The 18,305-nt window shown below is 41.9% G+C and overlaps 1 protein-coding gene across 8 annotated transcripts in view; it reads left to right on the top strand.

Annotated features, from left to right (window-relative positions):
• COL15A1 (collagen type XV alpha 1 chain) overlaps positions 1-18,305 on the top strand; it is a 282,083-nt gene that overhangs the window by 205,343 nt on the left and 58,435 nt on the right. For all 8 annotated transcript variants that reach the window (XM_073332560.2, XM_073332555.2, XM_073332559.2 and 5 more), the window contains 7 exons: positions 756-800; positions 3,940-4,002; positions 5,889-5,924; positions 6,017-6,100; positions 13,898-13,963; positions 16,319-16,354; positions 17,630-17,692. In XM_073332560.2, the coding sequence (XP_073188661.2) occupies positions 756-800; positions 3,940-4,002; positions 5,889-5,924; positions 6,017-6,100; positions 13,898-13,963; positions 16,319-16,354; positions 17,630-17,692 (393 nt within the window). The remainder of the gene's footprint in view (positions 1-755; positions 801-3,939; positions 4,003-5,888; positions 5,925-6,016; positions 6,101-13,897; positions 13,964-16,318; positions 16,355-17,629; positions 17,693-18,305) is intronic.

Here is an 18,305-nt window from a genome sequence, read left to right as displayed (position 1 = left end):
TGACAAAAGGCTCTAGAAATCCAACTAGAAATCACATGGAGTTTAATGTTCAACTAAGTGATAAGTTTAGTACAACATAACTCATCATATTTTTAGATAGAGCTATCCATCCCAGATCAATTATGTGACTTTAATTCATAGCACAGGTGCGGTCATCTACCACAGTGACCTTAGTGTTCTGTTTCCAGCTGATAAATACATATCTAAAATCTGTGTTTATGGATAATGAGATCATTGATTATTATGAAAAACTTCTTTTTCCACCAGAAGCCAGTGAAGTCTAATTATCATGAGTAAAAGCATTCCTAAAAGAATATATTTTCAGCAAACAAACTCATTATGTCTTGGGCTTGATTCATCAATGCAATGGGGGAGGGATAGCTCAGTGGTTTGAGCATTGGCCTGCTAAATGTAGGGTTGTGAGTTTAATCCTTGAGGGGGCCATTTAGGGATCTGGGCCAAAAATTGGGGATTGGTCCTGCTTTGAGCAGGGGGTTGGACTAGATGACCTCCTGAGGTCCCTTCCAACCCTGATATTCTATGATTATTTCTATTTTAAACTGGTGTAACTTTGTTGAAATCAAAATATTTCCATTCTCTCTGTAAGGAAAGAGGAGTTACACCACCATAAAGCTGTAGTAATGCAGAGCTGAAGAGAGCACTTTATTTAATTCTAAACAAGCAAGGGTTTTTTTTAATCACTGTAGTTGTACTGCATTTTGATATTTAACATGACCTATGTATCTGCATTTCAGGGAGAAAAAGGGGATACTGGTCCACCAGGTATAGCAGGTTTAAAGGTGGGGAACTCATTTAACTTGATTTACAAATGCATTGTTTCTTCTGCTTAGTTATTCTCTTGATGTACTAAAATGATGGTAAATGTTGATTATATTGGCAGAATTCTAATTATACACGTACACACAATTCCCAGGGATGTTTTGAAGTACCTGAGTTGAATTATTGTTGTCTGTAAACTATGTGATCTGTTGACTGATATGTGATGTTTAAAATATTCTGGGTCTGATTCACTATTGAGTTACTCCAGTTGTACACTACACCAGTATGACTCCAGTGTAATCAACAGAGTTACAGTGGTGGAAAACTGGATTAAAGCAATGACTAATATGAACCTCTGTTTGCTTAATTTTTATCACAGTTTTATCATAACACACCTGCTTGTTTTAATTTTAATAAAACAACATAATGTAGTGGCTGCTGCTTGTTATAAATTCCATCTGCTGTACATATTTTGAATTCGCAGCAATCTGTATGGAGGTGTCATTTCTGTGCAATCAGAGAATACATTTCTTAAAAACACATTTCACTAAGACATTTGCCAGAATGCTAATTAAAGACAATGTACTGATGTGTAGGCAAGTTGTTTTGAGCTCTTTTGATTTCTTCAAGGATCTAACTCATTTCCTTGTGTGAACAATTGTTGAAGAAAGTGTTCTGCTTTATGGCCCTTCCTCCAGTAATTATTACTGAATGATGTTATGTGGTTGTGATAAATAGTGTTTTAAAGCATATTTCTAAAGGGCATAACTATTGTGAATGAGGTGACTGCAAAGCTACTTAAAAAATAAGCTATCGGAATCAATCGGTTCAGTCCATAAATAATAAAACTACCTTGGCAGATAACTCGTCCTCTTAGAGCTGAATAACGTACAGTTCTGGAACCTTAAAATTTTGCCCAGTAGGAATGAAAGAAGTATGTGTGTGTGTGTGTGTGTGCGGGGGTGTTGGTATTTTTATTTTATTTTCATTTGTTTACAGGGACTGAGTTTTCAAGTGTCCAGTAAGACAAGCAGAAATAAAAATCTAGAGGACACCAAACAAATGCTGGTTTCAGGAGTTTATATAATGTTTGGCTTTGTCTACACTAATACTTTTGTTGGCAAAACTTTTGTCGGTCACAGATGTGAAAAAAACACACCCCTGACCAACATAAGTTTCACTGACAAAAGTGCTGGTGTGGAGAGCACTATGTTGGTAGGCGAGGCTATCCCACCGACATAGCTACCACCGCTCATTGGGAGTGGTTTAATTATGCTGGCAGGAGAGCTCTCTCCTACTGGCATAGAGTGGCTACATGGGAGACCTTACAGCAGCAATAAGGTCTGTAGTGTAAACATAGCCTAAAAGATGTTAAGATATGAATAATGTTAAAAAATGAGACATGGCCATACTGTCCTATTTACAGTGTGAATTATGTTAACTAAAATCATGTCTTTCTTTCCCAGTTAAACTTGAGTAAGAAAAAGAGTTGGTGAAATTATTGAACATTTGTTCCAACAAGAAGTGAATTAGCAGCTCTTAGTCCTAACTATTAGTCCTCTTAGTCCTAACCCATTTCATCTGCACATGGGTGAAACTTACCCTGTTGAGGAGGTCCCCAAGACCCTCTGTTCTGTCTCAACCTTACGGTTGGTGAGTCACTGATAAAGCACCACCATGCAGCTGTATAGCACCCCTCATGTACACTGGGTAACAGCCTACAGACATCCGCAAGCTGTGGAGGAAGTCCTGTTCACCCCATATAGGCTGGTGCAGTAGGTGGAGAAGGGAGCTAGCCTGTGGAGATTCCCTGAGATCTGTGATTACAGAAATGCAGTTACACACAAATGATAGGGAAGGACTTCTGCAGGTTTTTCGTCCAACTCTGCCCCCGGTGTTTCACACACTTCGCGCATACAAAACCTGCTTGGGCTTTCCAGAGATGAAGTGAATTTCACTAACAAATAGGAAATGGGCTACAGGCTCTTTTCTCATTTGTAGAATTGCTAAAACATTATTGAACCAGTTTGTACAGTTTTAGAGAAGTTTACCTCATGTGGCTACTTAAGAGAAAATGGGTAACATTTTCAGAAGTACCTAAGGGTACATCTGCACTGCAAAGAAACAAACAAAAACAAAACCCGAGAGCAGCGAGTCTCAGAGTCCAAGTCAGCTGACTAGGCTCTCCTTACGGGCTAAAAATAGCAGTGTAGATCTTCATGCTCAAGCTGGAGTTGAGCTCTGAGACCCAGTGAGTGGTGGGAGGGGCTCAGAGCTCGAGCTCCAGCCCCAGCTGGAAAGTCTACACTGCTATTTTTAGCTCCGTCACTCAATCCCTTGATCTAGGCTCTAAGACTTGCTGCCATGGGGCAGGTGGGTGGGTTGGTTGGTTATAGTGTCGGCACCTAAGCCCCATTGACCTTCAATGAGATTTAGCCTCCCAAGCACCATTTTGAAAATGGAATGTGGGCTCCTAAGTCACTTGGGTTCTTTTGAAAACTTTACCCACCGTTAATGAAGTGTCCATTTGTTCTTCAGTAACATACTCTGCTGGTGGCAGAGGAAAGGTGAGGTGATAAAAGGGTAGAAACTGTTCTTAATGAAGCAGAAACATCAATACTGTTAAGGTTATTGGTGCTGTACCAAGAAAAATGGAGATTTCAAATTTTATAAACTATCATCTTTAAGTCCTTCTATTGTGTAGAGAATCCAGGATGGCAGCCACAACCAGGGTCATCTGGCAGATTTAGAATCTTTACAACTTTGTTTTTCTTTTAAGAGGTTTTGTTGAGCATAGTACTGTAAATGCGTAAAAATTCCTTCAAAAAAGCAAAACTACATTTTAAAACTACAGTGCCACCTCCTTCACTGAGGGAATCTCACATATTGGCTGCTATGTGTGGTGATTCTTGTCTCCCCTGAAACAATGTGGCCAAACATAAAGAAACAAATGCAGAAAGTACAGCTCTATTTATGTCTGCTGCTTTCTTAATTGCTTTATTAGCTGATTGATTTTTTTTTTAAATGACTGGTTACTGTGTGATGTTTAAAACTTTTCCAATGGAATAACTGAGCAGCTTTCTACAACGCTGATAGAATACCATAGATGCTGCATTGAATTTAAAATTAATAATAGAATATGTATTTCTGTTTTGATAGGGTGAGCAAGGTGCAGATGGAAAACCTGGATTTCCCGGTGTTGCTGGACGTCCTGGAGATGTAGTGAGTTGTACCACCATACTCTTTCTTTGTGTGATCACATAGCACAGTTGTTCCCAAACTAGTCCAGGGACTACCAGTAACTCCCAGAGCACATGCTAGTGGTCCATGGAGAGATGGCTGGTCACATTGTGCTGGCTTTCATCCATGTATCCAGCTGCACCAGAAGCTTGAAAATACACATGATGCTTTCCTGCTGTTGCGTTACCATGTAAACAATTAACTGTAATTGCAACAGTCGGCAATTGTATCACCAATGGGAAGGGTGGTGTCCACAAAGCAATCTGTATAGTTGGACATGATCCACACTATGAAAAAATCAGAGACTCTTTGGTATAACACATTTTTAAATGTATTGGTAAGTTCCTGCTTCTAGAGAAATCTGCAAGCACCAATATTGTTAAGCATTTCTATTGTAAACTGGCAATTAATTCACTCTGTATTGAAACTTGGCAGAAAAGATGTCGGCCTACGAATGCTTTTTTGGTTTGCATACATTCTGAAATAAAGTGTCATTTTTTAAGTTAGAAGAGGAGAAAAATAGAAGCTTGCAGGTTTTAAACGTTCGTATGCGTTTAACTCAGTAACCCAACAGGTGAAAGTGAAATGTTAGAAATCATTTGCTCATAGTTGCTTCATTAAAAAATGTGGATTGGTTGCTTTCTGTTTTTAAGAAAAATTTAAACCAGCCAAATTATAAATCAATCAGCCAGCTCAGGCCTAGCAGCAAGGAGAGGACTTACAGATCCTTGGGAAGCTTTCCAGCACATGAGAGCTAGAGAGAGGCAGAAATTGCCAGATGGCTAGTTGGCCATTGGAAGGGAAGTTATAGAGGTTGAAGGAGGAGCTGACCTGCCCCAAACCCTGCACCTCATGCACATCCCTACTCTGGATTACTTTAAGCCATTACAGCAGTGCTTGTTTCTTTTCTCTACATGGTCATGAGTGACACTTTGTGTTCACTGTTGAGAGTTGCAGCGCTCATGGTACAAAGTGTCATTAACTGGGGTTATTCTGTGTTAAATGTAGGAACAACTGAGTAAATTAACTCTAAATTTCCTGGCTTATGTTAGTTTAAGTTAGCAATGTCACCCTAGTTCAATAGAATTTATTATTCAGTGAAATATTTACACATTTGTGTCAGGGGCACATGTAATCTTGTTGATTGAAGACAGGGCTGGGAAACAGGAAATCTGATTCTGACCCTAGTTTACTCTTTAATCTGGGGCATGTCACTTAAACCTCTTTGTCTCTCACATTATCTGGGCTGGAACTCCAGCTGGTGTAAATCCACGCTGATTTTCACCAACTGTAGGTTTGGCTTCCTTGTCTATAAAGTGCTACCCACCTTTGTAAATAACTCTAAGGTATAGAAATCAAGTACCATATAACTGCAAAGTGTTATGTTTTTATTACCAATGGAAAAAGCAGTATCAACTCTAACAAAAAGTAAGGTTTTTGGTTTACTCTTTTTAATACATCAGCTTTCTGTTAAAATATAATTTTTAGGGTCATAAAAATGCATAATAGATCAGCATGAGACCCACCTGTGAACCCTTCAATAAATCTAATGCTTGGATTCTCTTAGGAAAAAAATACAGTGCTGTATGTGAAAAATACTAGCTCTCTCTGTTTCCTTCCTCTCTGTTCTCTCAGCCCTCTATCATACTTTTATACTGTCAAAGGCAGTAGAAATTACTGAAAACATTCAGAACCAATATACACTTAGGGCCTGATCCAAACCCATTGCAATCCAGAGTCTTTCCATCAACTTCACTGCACTTTAGATCAAGCCCTTCGTGAACATTATTCTCTCATGGTGGGAGGGAAAGTATTACCACAACTTTCCCTTGTAAATTGTTAACACTCCTTTATTAAATTGCATGCAGGGTCCCAAAGGGGACAAGGGTGACACAGGATCCAAGGTAAGATGGGATCAATTTCTTTCTAATTGAATTGTTACTGGGGATTTGGTGTTTAATAAATGGCCTTTCCATCTGTACTACTATTGAAATAGGGTGAACCAGGACGGGATGGTGCCAGTATTGTTGGACTACCAGGGCCACCAGGGCCACCAGGGCCAATCATAGCAGTACCACAGGTAAGTGTCTTTGTAAAGTGTTAAGAACTTTACTGTCCTTAAAATGTATCTAGAGTTACATGGCAGGGAAGACCAACTGGTATTGGTGTTGATGTTCAGGTCATAGATACAGCCCTGAAAGAGAAAAATCTGCAATGAATGTCTACACCTAATCCCCCTCCACGTACACACATTTGTCCAATCGTAGTTTTAAGTCATGACCCATGTGTCTCAAACCCAGCCTGTAGGATTATGGGAACAGCCACAGTCCAACCCTCCACCTCACAGCCTGCTGACAATGGATTACCTGGGACGGAGGAAACCTAGCTCCACTGTTAGGCTCTGCCCCAATGTCTAATTGGCAGAGTGCCAGAGCAGCTGATTGGCCCACTGGCCCTACTTAAGCCAGCAGCTGGAACAGGAAGCTGTCTGAACAACTGGATTTCACCCTGCTTTGGACTGTGTGCCTCCTGCAGCTTGCCTCCTGGCATCTTACTTGTGGCTCCTGACCTCCAGTTTAGTTCCTGCCTCTGAGCCTCTGGTATCCTGACCCGGCCTGACTCTGGTTCCCAACTCGTGGTTCTGATCTCCAGTTTGGCTCCTTCTTTTGACTTCCCACTATCCTGACCCAGCTGACTCCACTTCTGTCTTGTGACTGTGGACTCTGGCTCCCATTACTACGTCTGGTCACCCATGCCTTCCCACGACAAAAAGATGAAAAAGGGCAGTAAAATGAGTGAAGACTCTAACAGAACAGTGTTTGCTTCTCTTAGCATGTGCAGGTGACTCTGCAGAAGCCATAAAAATGAAGAAAAATTAATTAGGGAATACAGAATAGAGGAAGTATAAAGTAAAGGGGCCTCTGTGGGCATGTCTACACTACACTGCATTTAGACACCGATGGCTGGCCCATGCCAGCTGACTTGGACTCGTGGGGATCAGGCTAAGGGTCTGTTTAATTTTGGTGTCGCTGTTAGGGCTTGGGCTGCAGCCTGAGCTCAGGGAACCTTCCACCTCACAGAGACCTGGAGCCTGGGCTCCCACCAGAGCCTGAATGTCTACACCACAATTAAACAGACCCTTAGCCCGAGCCCCGCAAGCCTGAGTCAGCTGGCACGGGCCAGCCGCAGATGTCTTAATTGCAGTATAGGCACACCCTGTGACTCCAGCAATGCCTGGAATCAAACTGCAGTAGTGTCTAGACTCCACCATGCTTTCTACCAGGTGTATACCATACAAACCGAAGAAATAGCTCTTGTGCTGAAGTAGTATCAGCAAGTGTCAAAGAGCATGCTGGTGAAAGATGGTTCAGAAAGCTGCATGTCCTTTCACACCACACACATTTTCAATGGGGTTTGCTTAGTGTATTTCAGGCTTTTAGGTTATAGATAATACTAGTAGGAAAAAAGAAGCCTAGAAGTTTAGATGAACCAAATTGCAAACTTATTACAAAAGTCTGTGTAGTCAATTTGGTATGACATTGGGAATTGGTGAAGCTATGAATGGCTACAGGAACCTTGTTCACTCAGGAGAGCCATGTAATCTTACCCTCTAAAGGATTCTCTTTGTTTGAGAGAAGTCAGGTGGTTAGCTGCAGTCTGCCAAGGCTTGTAATCAGAGGTGAGGAATCTGCATGATAGGAGCTAGACAATAACAAAGTCAGAAAGCTAACTCAGACTTTACATTTTATATTGACTAAAGCAACGAGGTTCTGACAGTGATAATAATTGTGGCAGAAAGTGGGTCCCTAATGATGGCAACCAAAGCCCCAAAGGAGTTTGGGTAGCTTCTTTGCAGGACGGGAATGAACATGTTATCTTGAAAGTGGCTCAAAAACCCTGGGTGAATGAAGGAATTAATGCTGTGTGTTTCATCCAGTTTCTGCTTTAATTTTTGGCAGCTTTTTAATAGCCTTCAGGTAAAGGATGATCTGGTGGTATAGGCCTTGGATTGAAACTCAGGAGATCTAAGGTCTCTTCCTAGCTCTGCCACAGTGCTTCTGGGTGACCTTCTTTGGCAAGACGTTTAACTTCTTTTGCCTTTGTTTGATAACCATGGCCCCTTGAGATGGATATTTTGAGGTTCAGTTTGTTAATGTTTGTAAAGGATTATGAGATCGTCAGGTGGAAGGCACTTATGTGTGAGTGAAGTGCCGAGCATCCCTGAAGCTGACACAGATCACAATGTTAGCATGCTGGAGGCCAAGCAGCTTCTCCACACACTTCACAATTGCCACACATTAATACGGTGATTAACAACTGTCGGGGAAATGTATTGTGCGTCCTCTCTATTGTCCAAGATTCCTGTATCAAATACCTTCACTATATATTACCGTAGTGTCCAGGGGCCCCATGGTCAATTGGGGCCGCATTATGCTAAGTGCTGTTCAGATACATATATACAAAAAGCTAGCTTCTGCCCCAGAGACCTTGTAGTCTAGGAAGACAAATGACATATGAGGTGAAAGAGCGGGTTAAAAATAAATGTATTCAACTCTCTGTGCATTTGCAACAAACTGTTATTATAAATAGACAAAGTGATAACTGTCCCCATTTAGCTCTCAACCTATCCACTATTAGTTGTGTGATTTTTTTTTCTTTTTTTTGAGGCATTGAAAGCACAGTGAATTTGGAGGAGGTTGATTCTATATAGGATGATGTAGGGGAGAGACCAGGTGGGGCTTGATCTGATAATAGCCGGTGTATTTATACAGGACGTATTAACTTTGCTCTATAGAGGTTTTCTTAGCTAGAGAGTTATAGCGTCCCTGTACATTTTGCTATTTCAGCCTCACAGGAAAACATCCAGAAGCATCAGTAGCACTGGACACACAGCAGACCTAATGGAAGCAGACATGCCAGAGCCGTGCCACTTTCTGCCAGTCAGTTTGGCAATTTAAACCATTGTGCTAGAGCAACATCACAATAGCATTCTTTTTCTATATTTGAAACTTTATTATTTGTGTAGTAGATAGATATTACTGGGTAGACAATGGATGAAGGAAATTGGGCTCTGGTCTTGAAATTGATAATACACGAGCACCATTCACGAGTGCCATTCACCTCAGTCACTGCAGTCTATAAGTTGCAGCATTGGAGCCTTAGATTGCAATCAATTCAGGGAAGGACCTGTGTGTGTTTGTGTAGTGCCCAGCACAATAGGGCCTCAAATTGTTGTGATTGGAGCCCAGGTGAGTTACTGCAACAGAAATTCATCATCATCTCCCAAAGAGAGTCTCAGTTGTTCAGACATTCCTTTCTTCTGAATTCTGTCCGACATTCACCACACATTGTCAATCCAAAGCCCAATACAAAAGGGTTTTTTTCTCCCAGTTTGTTGTAATTTGCTGATATGAAATGCTAAAATGTGATCAGATTATATCATTTAGGCTATTTTGCTCTGGGAACTTTTACATTTTGGTCATTTTGAAGGGCCAGTAAGTCACACTTGTCCTTTGGTAGAACATTTATACCATTTGTCTTTTCAGTGTAAAACTGTAATTGATCTTTACTGAAATCCCCTGCTCCCCCACCCCTTTCCCCACCGTAAAGTTCAGTAGAAACCAATGTGGGGGAAAGTGAGCAGCAAAATTTCTTTTTCAGTCATTGATCCGTCATATTTAATGTCCAAAAAACTAATGAGGAAGGAATGGAGAGAGTCTGATCCAGGAAATAGAAAAGAAATTTAAATGATTTTTGCATTATGTTCTTTTAGCAATTCTGCCTCTAGTATTTTAATGTCCCATGGGATGAGCAGTTGAAAGCTCCACACATAATGTACTTAAAATCCAAGAATCCATTAACCAGTAAAGCTAACGAATGTTATTGTTACTTCAACATATTAGTAAAAAAAGAAAGTCCCATGTTTTAGGCAGCACTCGCGGCCCAGGATATGGTCTCAAAAGGCTGACGTGAAATGGCAAGCGGTCTCATTGCTGCATTATCACTGTGAAAGTTGCTTGCAAAACAAACAAACCAAAGAAACAGGGCAAATGACTACACTTGGAGCGGAATGGAGAGACGAGGAGTCTGCTATGTGATAGGCATCTCTGTACTCTGTATTTTCATATAGCTATAGAATTGCTTAAAATGCTTGTGCTTGCCTGACACACATATAGTCTAATTGAGGCTTGAGGCTACAGATCATTTACACTGTACACAAATTGTCTGGTCCAAAGCAGGTTGAAATCAGAGTTTTTCCATTGACTTCAATAGTCTCTAGATCAGCCCCAAAGTGAATGGTTAAATACTGAGTAATTCAAAAGGATTGTGTAACCTCAGGGCTCCTGGAATTCTGCCACCAACTGAAGATATGGCAGAACAATTGCAACAGCAGAATGCTTTTATTACTATAATTGAAGTAATTAGCACACATCTTGCCCCCTGTCTGGAGGGACACAGAGCCTGGAATACAGTGGAACCAATGTGATTCTGCTACACTGGGAGCCAGGCCACAGCAAACTGCACAGGGGTCTGATGCTGCTCTCCTCAGGGGCAGAGTGCTGACACATGAACCTCAAATAGGTTTCCAGGTGCCTACATACGAATTTCAGCTCCTAATATTTGGCACCCATCTTTGCACATATTGTGGCATATGAAGAAAAAGGAGGCAGGTAGCAGCATCCAGCAAAGAACAACATCCTTTAGGAGGCTGCACCACACCTGGAGGGAAGTGAATCTGGAATGTGCTCAATTCATTGTATGTATTAGTGCTCAGTGGCTATAAATGTCCCCTGATGTGATGGTCAAAGGAGATTTTTCTTCTGCTTTTCCTTTTCTGACCCACCCTCTTGCAAACAGCAATTTTCAAAACATTGTGTCTGTAGCCGGTATAGCAAGGGATGGTGGTTTGGAGTTCAAGTGCTGGTATTACACAGGATGTGTTTTACAACATACGCAATCTGAGTCTGGAGTGGATAGAGTTGCTTGCTTAGATGAAAGAATGATATACATGTAACCCTTCTGCCCGTCAGAGTTGGCAGCAACAAGGGCCGGGTTCAATATCTAGGGGATCCATTCCAATAACACAATGCAAACCGGATCGAGCCCCCACCCAGTGACCTGGGACAAATATATACCACCCCCGCTGGGCGCCTCCAAGAGGCAATACTTCCCCTCTTCCAAGCACCTAGTCTGAGTGTAGCAAAAGCCTTTTAATAACAGAGAGAAACAATGTGGCATTATGTTTGGGAAACACCACCAACAGGATTCATAACAAAACCCATGAGCAAAAAACCCACCCCAAGCAAATTGGGGCATGCCCTTTTCCCTTTGGTTCTTGAGTCCAGCAACCCCAAATCACCCAAAGTCCCAAAAGTCCAATGCCCCAAAAGTCTCTGTCCCTGGTCAGGGCAGCCCCTAAGTTCGAAAGTTTATCTGCAGAGCTTTACCTCCCAACCTGGGTGGAAATGGGACGGGGGTAAGAGGCACCTTACATGATCTGAAGCTGACCGCCCCATAGCTCCATAGCAGCGCTCCGCTCCGCCAGCCGCCCCACGAACTCCTTCGCTCAGCTGCGCTCCGCTCTGCCAGCCGCCCCACGAACTCCTTCGCTCAGCTGCGCTCCGCTCTGCCAGCCACCCCACGAACTCCTTCGCTCAGCTCCACGGCCCACAAGCAGCTCCTGCCATCCACAAACTGCTCCACCAGCCGGTCCGCAAGGCACTCCAGCCGGCCCGCCAACTGCTCCACAATATATCTTCAGGCTCCCCCACTACTTAACACAACACTCAGTGATTTCAGCTCTTAGGTGAATTCAGCTTATAGTAGGGGAGCCCCAGTGCTGGTGCACTGTCAGCCCAAAATGAGCTCAGCAGCCTATAACTAGACTTCTAATGAAATCAAAATTAGCTCTGATATTCCACAGTGGAGAGAGGAGGAAGTGCAATTAGCATGTAAGGCCCTCACAAAGGGGCCCACACCACCAGGTACTAATACCTATCTCAAGTCTCTCTCAATTCAGAGTTTTGGAACCCATGACCCTTGCCTAGCGAGTGCTACTTAGTTGATGGTGAATCCCTCCATCATAACAAAAGGCCACGTACAGTTCCAAGCACAGTTCCCATAATCAGGGTAATAACAATTTATTCTTCCTGCCCCAATAACAGAGACACTGGGGATCCCACAGCAGCCAAAGTGACCATTTGGGCAGCTATGGTCTCATTCTAGGCGTGGTGGGTGTGCCTATGCAAATGAGATCGGCCCCTGAAGTTCTTTTCCACAACTTGCCACACCTCACCACCAGATGTCAGGGTGGAGCTCATCCTGACACTGCTTACATACAAATCAGAAGACAAATTGGACAAGTTAAAGTCTGTGTGAAGACATATTTGAGATCAAAGTAGGGATATGTTTTTTAAAGCAAATGGGACTATCAGGAAGAAAGTGAAAGAAATGAAGCAATCAGGAAAAACTGAATAAGGATGAGTTAGAGGGTTTCTTCTATGTAAAAGGCATATATGGATAGTTTACAAAATCAAGCTGTCACCATCCTGCTGTACTGTAAAGTATGACTGCATTATACACCATGGGGGAAATAATTTCAATCTGTAAAGAAGCTGTCCAAAACCAAAATGAAATAGGAACAAAATGTCATTAGAGCCTGAATCCTGCAATGAGATGTGCACAGTGAGGGCTTGGCTGCACTTGCAAGTTAAAGCACATTAAATCAGCCCCGGGCGCCCTAACTCCTGAGGTGTCCACACTGGCAAGGCACGTAGAGCACCTGAACTCCGCGGCTGGAGCACCCCTGGTAATCCACCTCCACGAGAAACATAGAGCTTGCTGCGCCCTGGCTGAAATGCTCAGGCGTCAGTGTGGATGACGTGTTGCATTACTGCACTGTGATTGGCCTCCGGAAACATCCCATAATCCCTTTAAATCAAGTGGCCGTTCTGGTCATTGTACTCAGCTGCAGGCATGTGGATATCCCCTTTCAAAGCTCCGTTTCTGACATCCGGCATGCTTATCTGCTCCGGGACACAAAGCAAAACATTAGTATGGAATGCGCCTGTTGCAGAGGCAGGTGTTTGTGCATGTGTGAGAGAGAGGCAGGGGGTGGGGGCTTATGTCAAGGGTTTCCCCCTTCCCCCTGCTGCTGTCTGAACTTACAAGACAGCATGGTGACACACTCTGCCCCCCAAAACCCACTCTCTCACCCCACATATACACAACACACTCCCTGTCACACTCCACCACCCCCCGCATTTGAAAAGCACTCTGCAGCCACTTGCACACTGGGATAGCTACCACAATGCACTTCTTTCTGTGGCATTGCAAGAGCTGCTAATGTGGCCACCCCACTGCGCTTGCAGCTAACAGTGTGAACACACAGCAGCACTTTCCCTGCTGCTGTCTCCGAGGGCTGGTTTAACTCCCAGCGCTCTACATCTGCAAGTGTAGCCATAGCCTCAGACTCCAACACCCACTCAGCATTGAAGCATGGGGTCTAAAACACTTATTTTAATCTTCATCCTATAGAGAAAATATGATCTCAAGTCACAACCCCTCCGTGTCTGTTTCCTCATCTGTAACGTAGGGATTCCTACCTCACAGGGACATAGATACTCAGCTCTGTAATGTCCGCAAAGCACTCTGAGATCGTTAATGTAAGGTGTAATAAAAATGCGAAGTAGTGGTATTCCAAATACATGACACCAAAGGAAAAAGCAAAGAATGTTCCCAATAGCCAGGTCTACATTTTCTATCTCCATAGTTATTACAGGATTTTGTAAGCTGTCTGTGCATTTCTAGAAATGTGTCTACCCCAGAGAACCAATTAAATATTTGAGATACTTTGTTTTTTGTCCTTATTTTTTAGCTACTTCTCAATGATACGGATGGAATTTCTAATTTTACGGGAATTAAAGGACTGCTTGGGCCTTCAGTGAGTATATTCTGCCTTATTAAATGCAAGGATTTGTTTCATACTTCAGTGCTTCTCTTTAAGTACTATGCAAAGCCCACCTCCCTGTTCTTCAGACACACGCACACACACACACACACACACACTCCTTACTGACTTCTGTGGGACATGTAGAGAGACATGTTCTGAGAACAGAACTGGATCCTGTGTTGGTAAATTAACTTCCCTACATTTGTGTAAAATGTATTCTAAAGAAAAGAATTAGAGATGGGCCAAACTCTGACCCTGAACGACAGATGTCTGCCTAACTGGAAGAGGAGAATTGGTGCAGAAAAAAATAAAAGCCTACTAAGTTTGCATCCATTTCTAGGACCAGATATTTTGTTTGCTTGTTAGTTTGTTTTTAGGGTCCTGAAGTGTTCTGATAAGATTTTGTTCATTTCTGCCTGAGCCTGGAATCAGAAATCCTGAACTACTGCAAATGAGGCTGTTCTCATGGCATTTCTAGCTGTGACTGAAAGAGATGGAAATCTTATGAGACAACTATTGATACAAGATTTTGGGCTTGTTTTTTTCAGCCAGGAGTTTAGGAGAGTTCAGTTAAACATCTGAAATTCTGGATGCTTCTCTGAACTGATTCCAAGCTCCAACGGCTAGATTCACCAGTATGCTCAGGCTTCTTTGCACCACTGCTTTTATACAAAGCAAAGCAGACTTGATTTAAGGTTACGTTTTTGGATTTGCTCATTGCTATTCCCTGCAGATCCCGCCCCCTTTGATAACTAAGCTTCATGTGAATAATGGCTGGGAATCATTTAAGAACCCCTTACTAGTTGTCCCAAAAGACACATTTGAGGAAGAAGGCTATGCTGGGGTGGGTTTTTTGTTCTTGTTTTGTTTGTTTTTTGCTTGGTGTTTTTGTTGTTGTTGTTGTTGTTTGGTTTTTTGCTTTTTGATTAAAAAAAACTGGTCTAGAGGAGAAGTCAAGACAGCACATTCATTTTCTATTGACTTCAGTGGGAGCTGTATGGATACATATGAGGGTAGAATTTGGCCCACTTGTCTTATGGATTTGAGTAGCTCACCTTTACAAACCTCCTGGGCAGTGTGTATAAGAGGCTTGGAGGCTAAGTCTCCCCAAATGGGGCAAGAAATGCCAGATGCTCAGAATATCCTGTTAGAACAATTTATCTGACATGAACAAACTGTATCTTTTATTATTTTCATTGCGTGTGTTGGTAGCTCCTGTTACCAAAGTAAATGTTTAATTCTTGTTTTGAACACAGTTGATTTTTTTTTAATTGGAGCAAGGGGCAAACTTCTGTCCACCCGTGAAGCAGATTAAGGCTGAATCCTTTCTGAGATTCTGGAAAGTTCTGTTTCGGACTTTGTTAGCCCTTTCTCTGCAACCTGTCATTTGTGGTCTCTTAGCTTTTTCTGCTCACCCCATCCAGTGGCCCCTATAATTTTGGCAGTAGCTCTTTGTGCAGTCTAGCATGTTTCACAATAGCGGATTCTAACCGCTGTGTAACTTGCATCTTCCATATTGTGCAGCAAAAATGCATTCTAGGTAGTGTATATAGTGCATATCATGTTATATTTCAATTACAGGTCTGGAGGAGGCATGCTGGGAATCTGGTGGGCCATACTGCATCACTGACAGGGTTGCAGAGAGAAGGAGAACCTTGGGCTTCCCACCCAAGAATCTCCATGGCTACCTGTAGTGGACAGCCAGGCTTTAGACCTTTCCCTAAAAAAGAAGGAGAGCCAACAGGGGGAGTAGTAGACTGCCAAGCTCACCATGACTAAGAAGACAATACAGATGACTCTTCACAAACAGCACAGCCATTCAGCCTTAAATCTGACCCCCTGGGGATGGCAAGAGCAACTGGGATGATAACAGTACCTTACTTCCCTCAACAAGTCTGTCACTTCCTCTGTGCCCAGCGCAAATCCCAATCAGGTCTCCTATTCACAGTGCAACGGGCCCTTGCTGTGCTCTGTGCAACACCACAGATCCATGAGCTATTTGCTGCAGGCTAGCAGAGGCTGAAGAAGGAGTAAAGTACCATGATGTCCTTAGGACAGAGATCAGAGAGGGCAGAGTTAAGATATTATGTGGCTGTACTGTGAGGGAAATGTCACCTAAACTCTCTGCATTTCCTGGGTTTTCCAACATTTGAGAATTAATCTCTATGCTCTGGAGAGAGCATAGGACAGTGCTGCATGTCTGCAACCTTAACACCACCTTAATGAAGTATTTTGCATGTGAATACCATTAAAAATAGTTAATGTTCACAAACTAGTAGAGACACAGAAACTGCACAATCCACTTTACACTATAATATGTACTTGTGGGTTTTTTGTGTTTTACAGGGGCCAGATGGCAGGCCCGGTTTACCAGGATTTCCTGTAAGCATTATGTTCTAAGGTTTTAAGTCAGTTTTAAATATGGAAATGAGCTCATTAATGTTTCAGCATTTGGAATCATACAAAATTGATACAAAGCCTGACAAATTCTCAAAGCTCATAAATGTCAAATTGGAGAATAAAACTAGACAGAAATGAGTAAAACTAGACAGAATGTTACAAATACTGTAGAAATAAACACTTGTTCAATGGAAGTCAAAAGATGCATCATCCATTTTGGTACATAAATTGTATCATATTTATACCTAACATTTGACTTAATTCAGTTTAGTGCCATATTTTAAATCTGTAACTAGGTCTGATAAGTGTTTAGTCCCTATAGAAAAGTCCTACAGAATTTAATAGGGATGAAATCAATAGGGTATTAAAGAAATTACCTTCAAAGCTATAGCATTTAATGGAGAATTATATCCTTTCTATAGTTTTTTTAGGCCCATCCTATAACATTCTATAAGAGGGACACAATACCCTGTTTAAATTCCATAGGATGATACAAAGAACTCTGCAAAATTATTTCTCATTAAATGTTACAGGACTTCTCCAAAATGATATAATACCAAAGTCCCAGCACCTTAGTGTCATGCTGGCTGTCTATTGTGATCAAATTGTAACTCCCTACCAATTTTATTTAGTTTATGGATTCAAATATAAGAATTTTTCAAAAGTTTCAAAAGCCACTGATGGTTTCAACGTGTAGGTTTGGGTACAGGATCCCAGGCTCCATAGTCCATAGGCAGAATAATCTAGGCAAAAGGTAGGTCTGGGTTTTGTGGGCTGCATGGAAATGGATAAAATGAATGGACAAGCTTTTAAAAATTAATGTAACAAGCTGTATAAGATCCCTAATTGTTACTAGAATAATTGTGGAGACTTAAATGTCACTCTCATCCTGCTTTAGCTGTCAGTTTTGTTCTTTACTGATGCAGAAGAAACACAGAAACTTGAATTCAGCTTTTGCACGGTAAAAAAGGTTTTCAGTGCACTTTTAAGGGAAATCTGCAACACAAAATGCAAGCCAACCTTTCTCCACAGAACAACTGTAGGGAATAGTTTCTGTAATTAAGTGATGCAGATAGCAGTGGCCTTAGACTAGGGAAAGGAGATTCCTGGGACAATTAAAACTGGAGTGATTCAAAGTTTCAGATCTCCAACTATAAGAAATTAAATTGATCAAAATGTGCTTCCTTATTCTCAACTGACATCTGAAAAGCTCTTATTCAAACCAGTTATAAAAGACTTTTATTTTTACCCTTTTAGGGCCCAAGGGGACCAAAAGGTAATATTGGACTGACTGGATTACAAGGACCAAAAGGACAACCGGTAAGAAGGAATGAGTAGCATCCCATGTGCACTAGAGAGATGAATGTGCTCAGAAATGAGTTAAACCATTTACGTCTGGTGGCATTACTCTGTTGCTTTTATGGTTTTCATTTTGCTCTCCACAGGGATATTAATGAGTTGGTACTAGAGTTTCAAAAGAAATGTCAGTGGAAATCAGCACTATTAAACAAAATACCTTGAAATTCTCTTGGGGACTAATATACAGAGACTGATGCTGAAACTCTACATTTCATTTTGCACAATTGTCAGAATGACTCTGCGTAAACATTAAACATTTTGGGTATGAGGTGACCTTTTTCTGTAAACTGATCATCCATGCCAATGGCGTAGGAAGGAAAAAGGAAGCACAGCAAAAAGGCTATGTAAATTATAGAAGGACAAATCTTGCTCCCTCCTCCATGGGCGCAGAGGACCCTGCCTGTAGCAGAACCCCACTACACAGAATGAGCAGGATTTGAGGACTCTAGTTCTGTGAGGTTTGGGATTGTGGCATTGTTGGGAGAGGAATGGGGGCAGGAAGCAGGTGGTCAGGAACAACTGGGCTACTGCAGCCTTGGAGAAGAGAAGAGAAAAAGGAAAGCAAAAGACCACT

This window comes from Lepidochelys kempii, chromosome 2, assembly GCF_965140285.1.
Source record: "Lepidochelys kempii isolate rLepKem1 chromosome 2, rLepKem1.hap1, whole genome shotgun sequence".
In the NCBI taxonomy this organism is placed as follows: Eukaryota; Metazoa; Chordata; order Testudines; family Cheloniidae; genus Lepidochelys; species Lepidochelys kempii.
The sequence above is the reverse complement of the archived record's forward strand: the minus strand, read 5'-3'. Positions and strand labels throughout refer to the sequence as shown.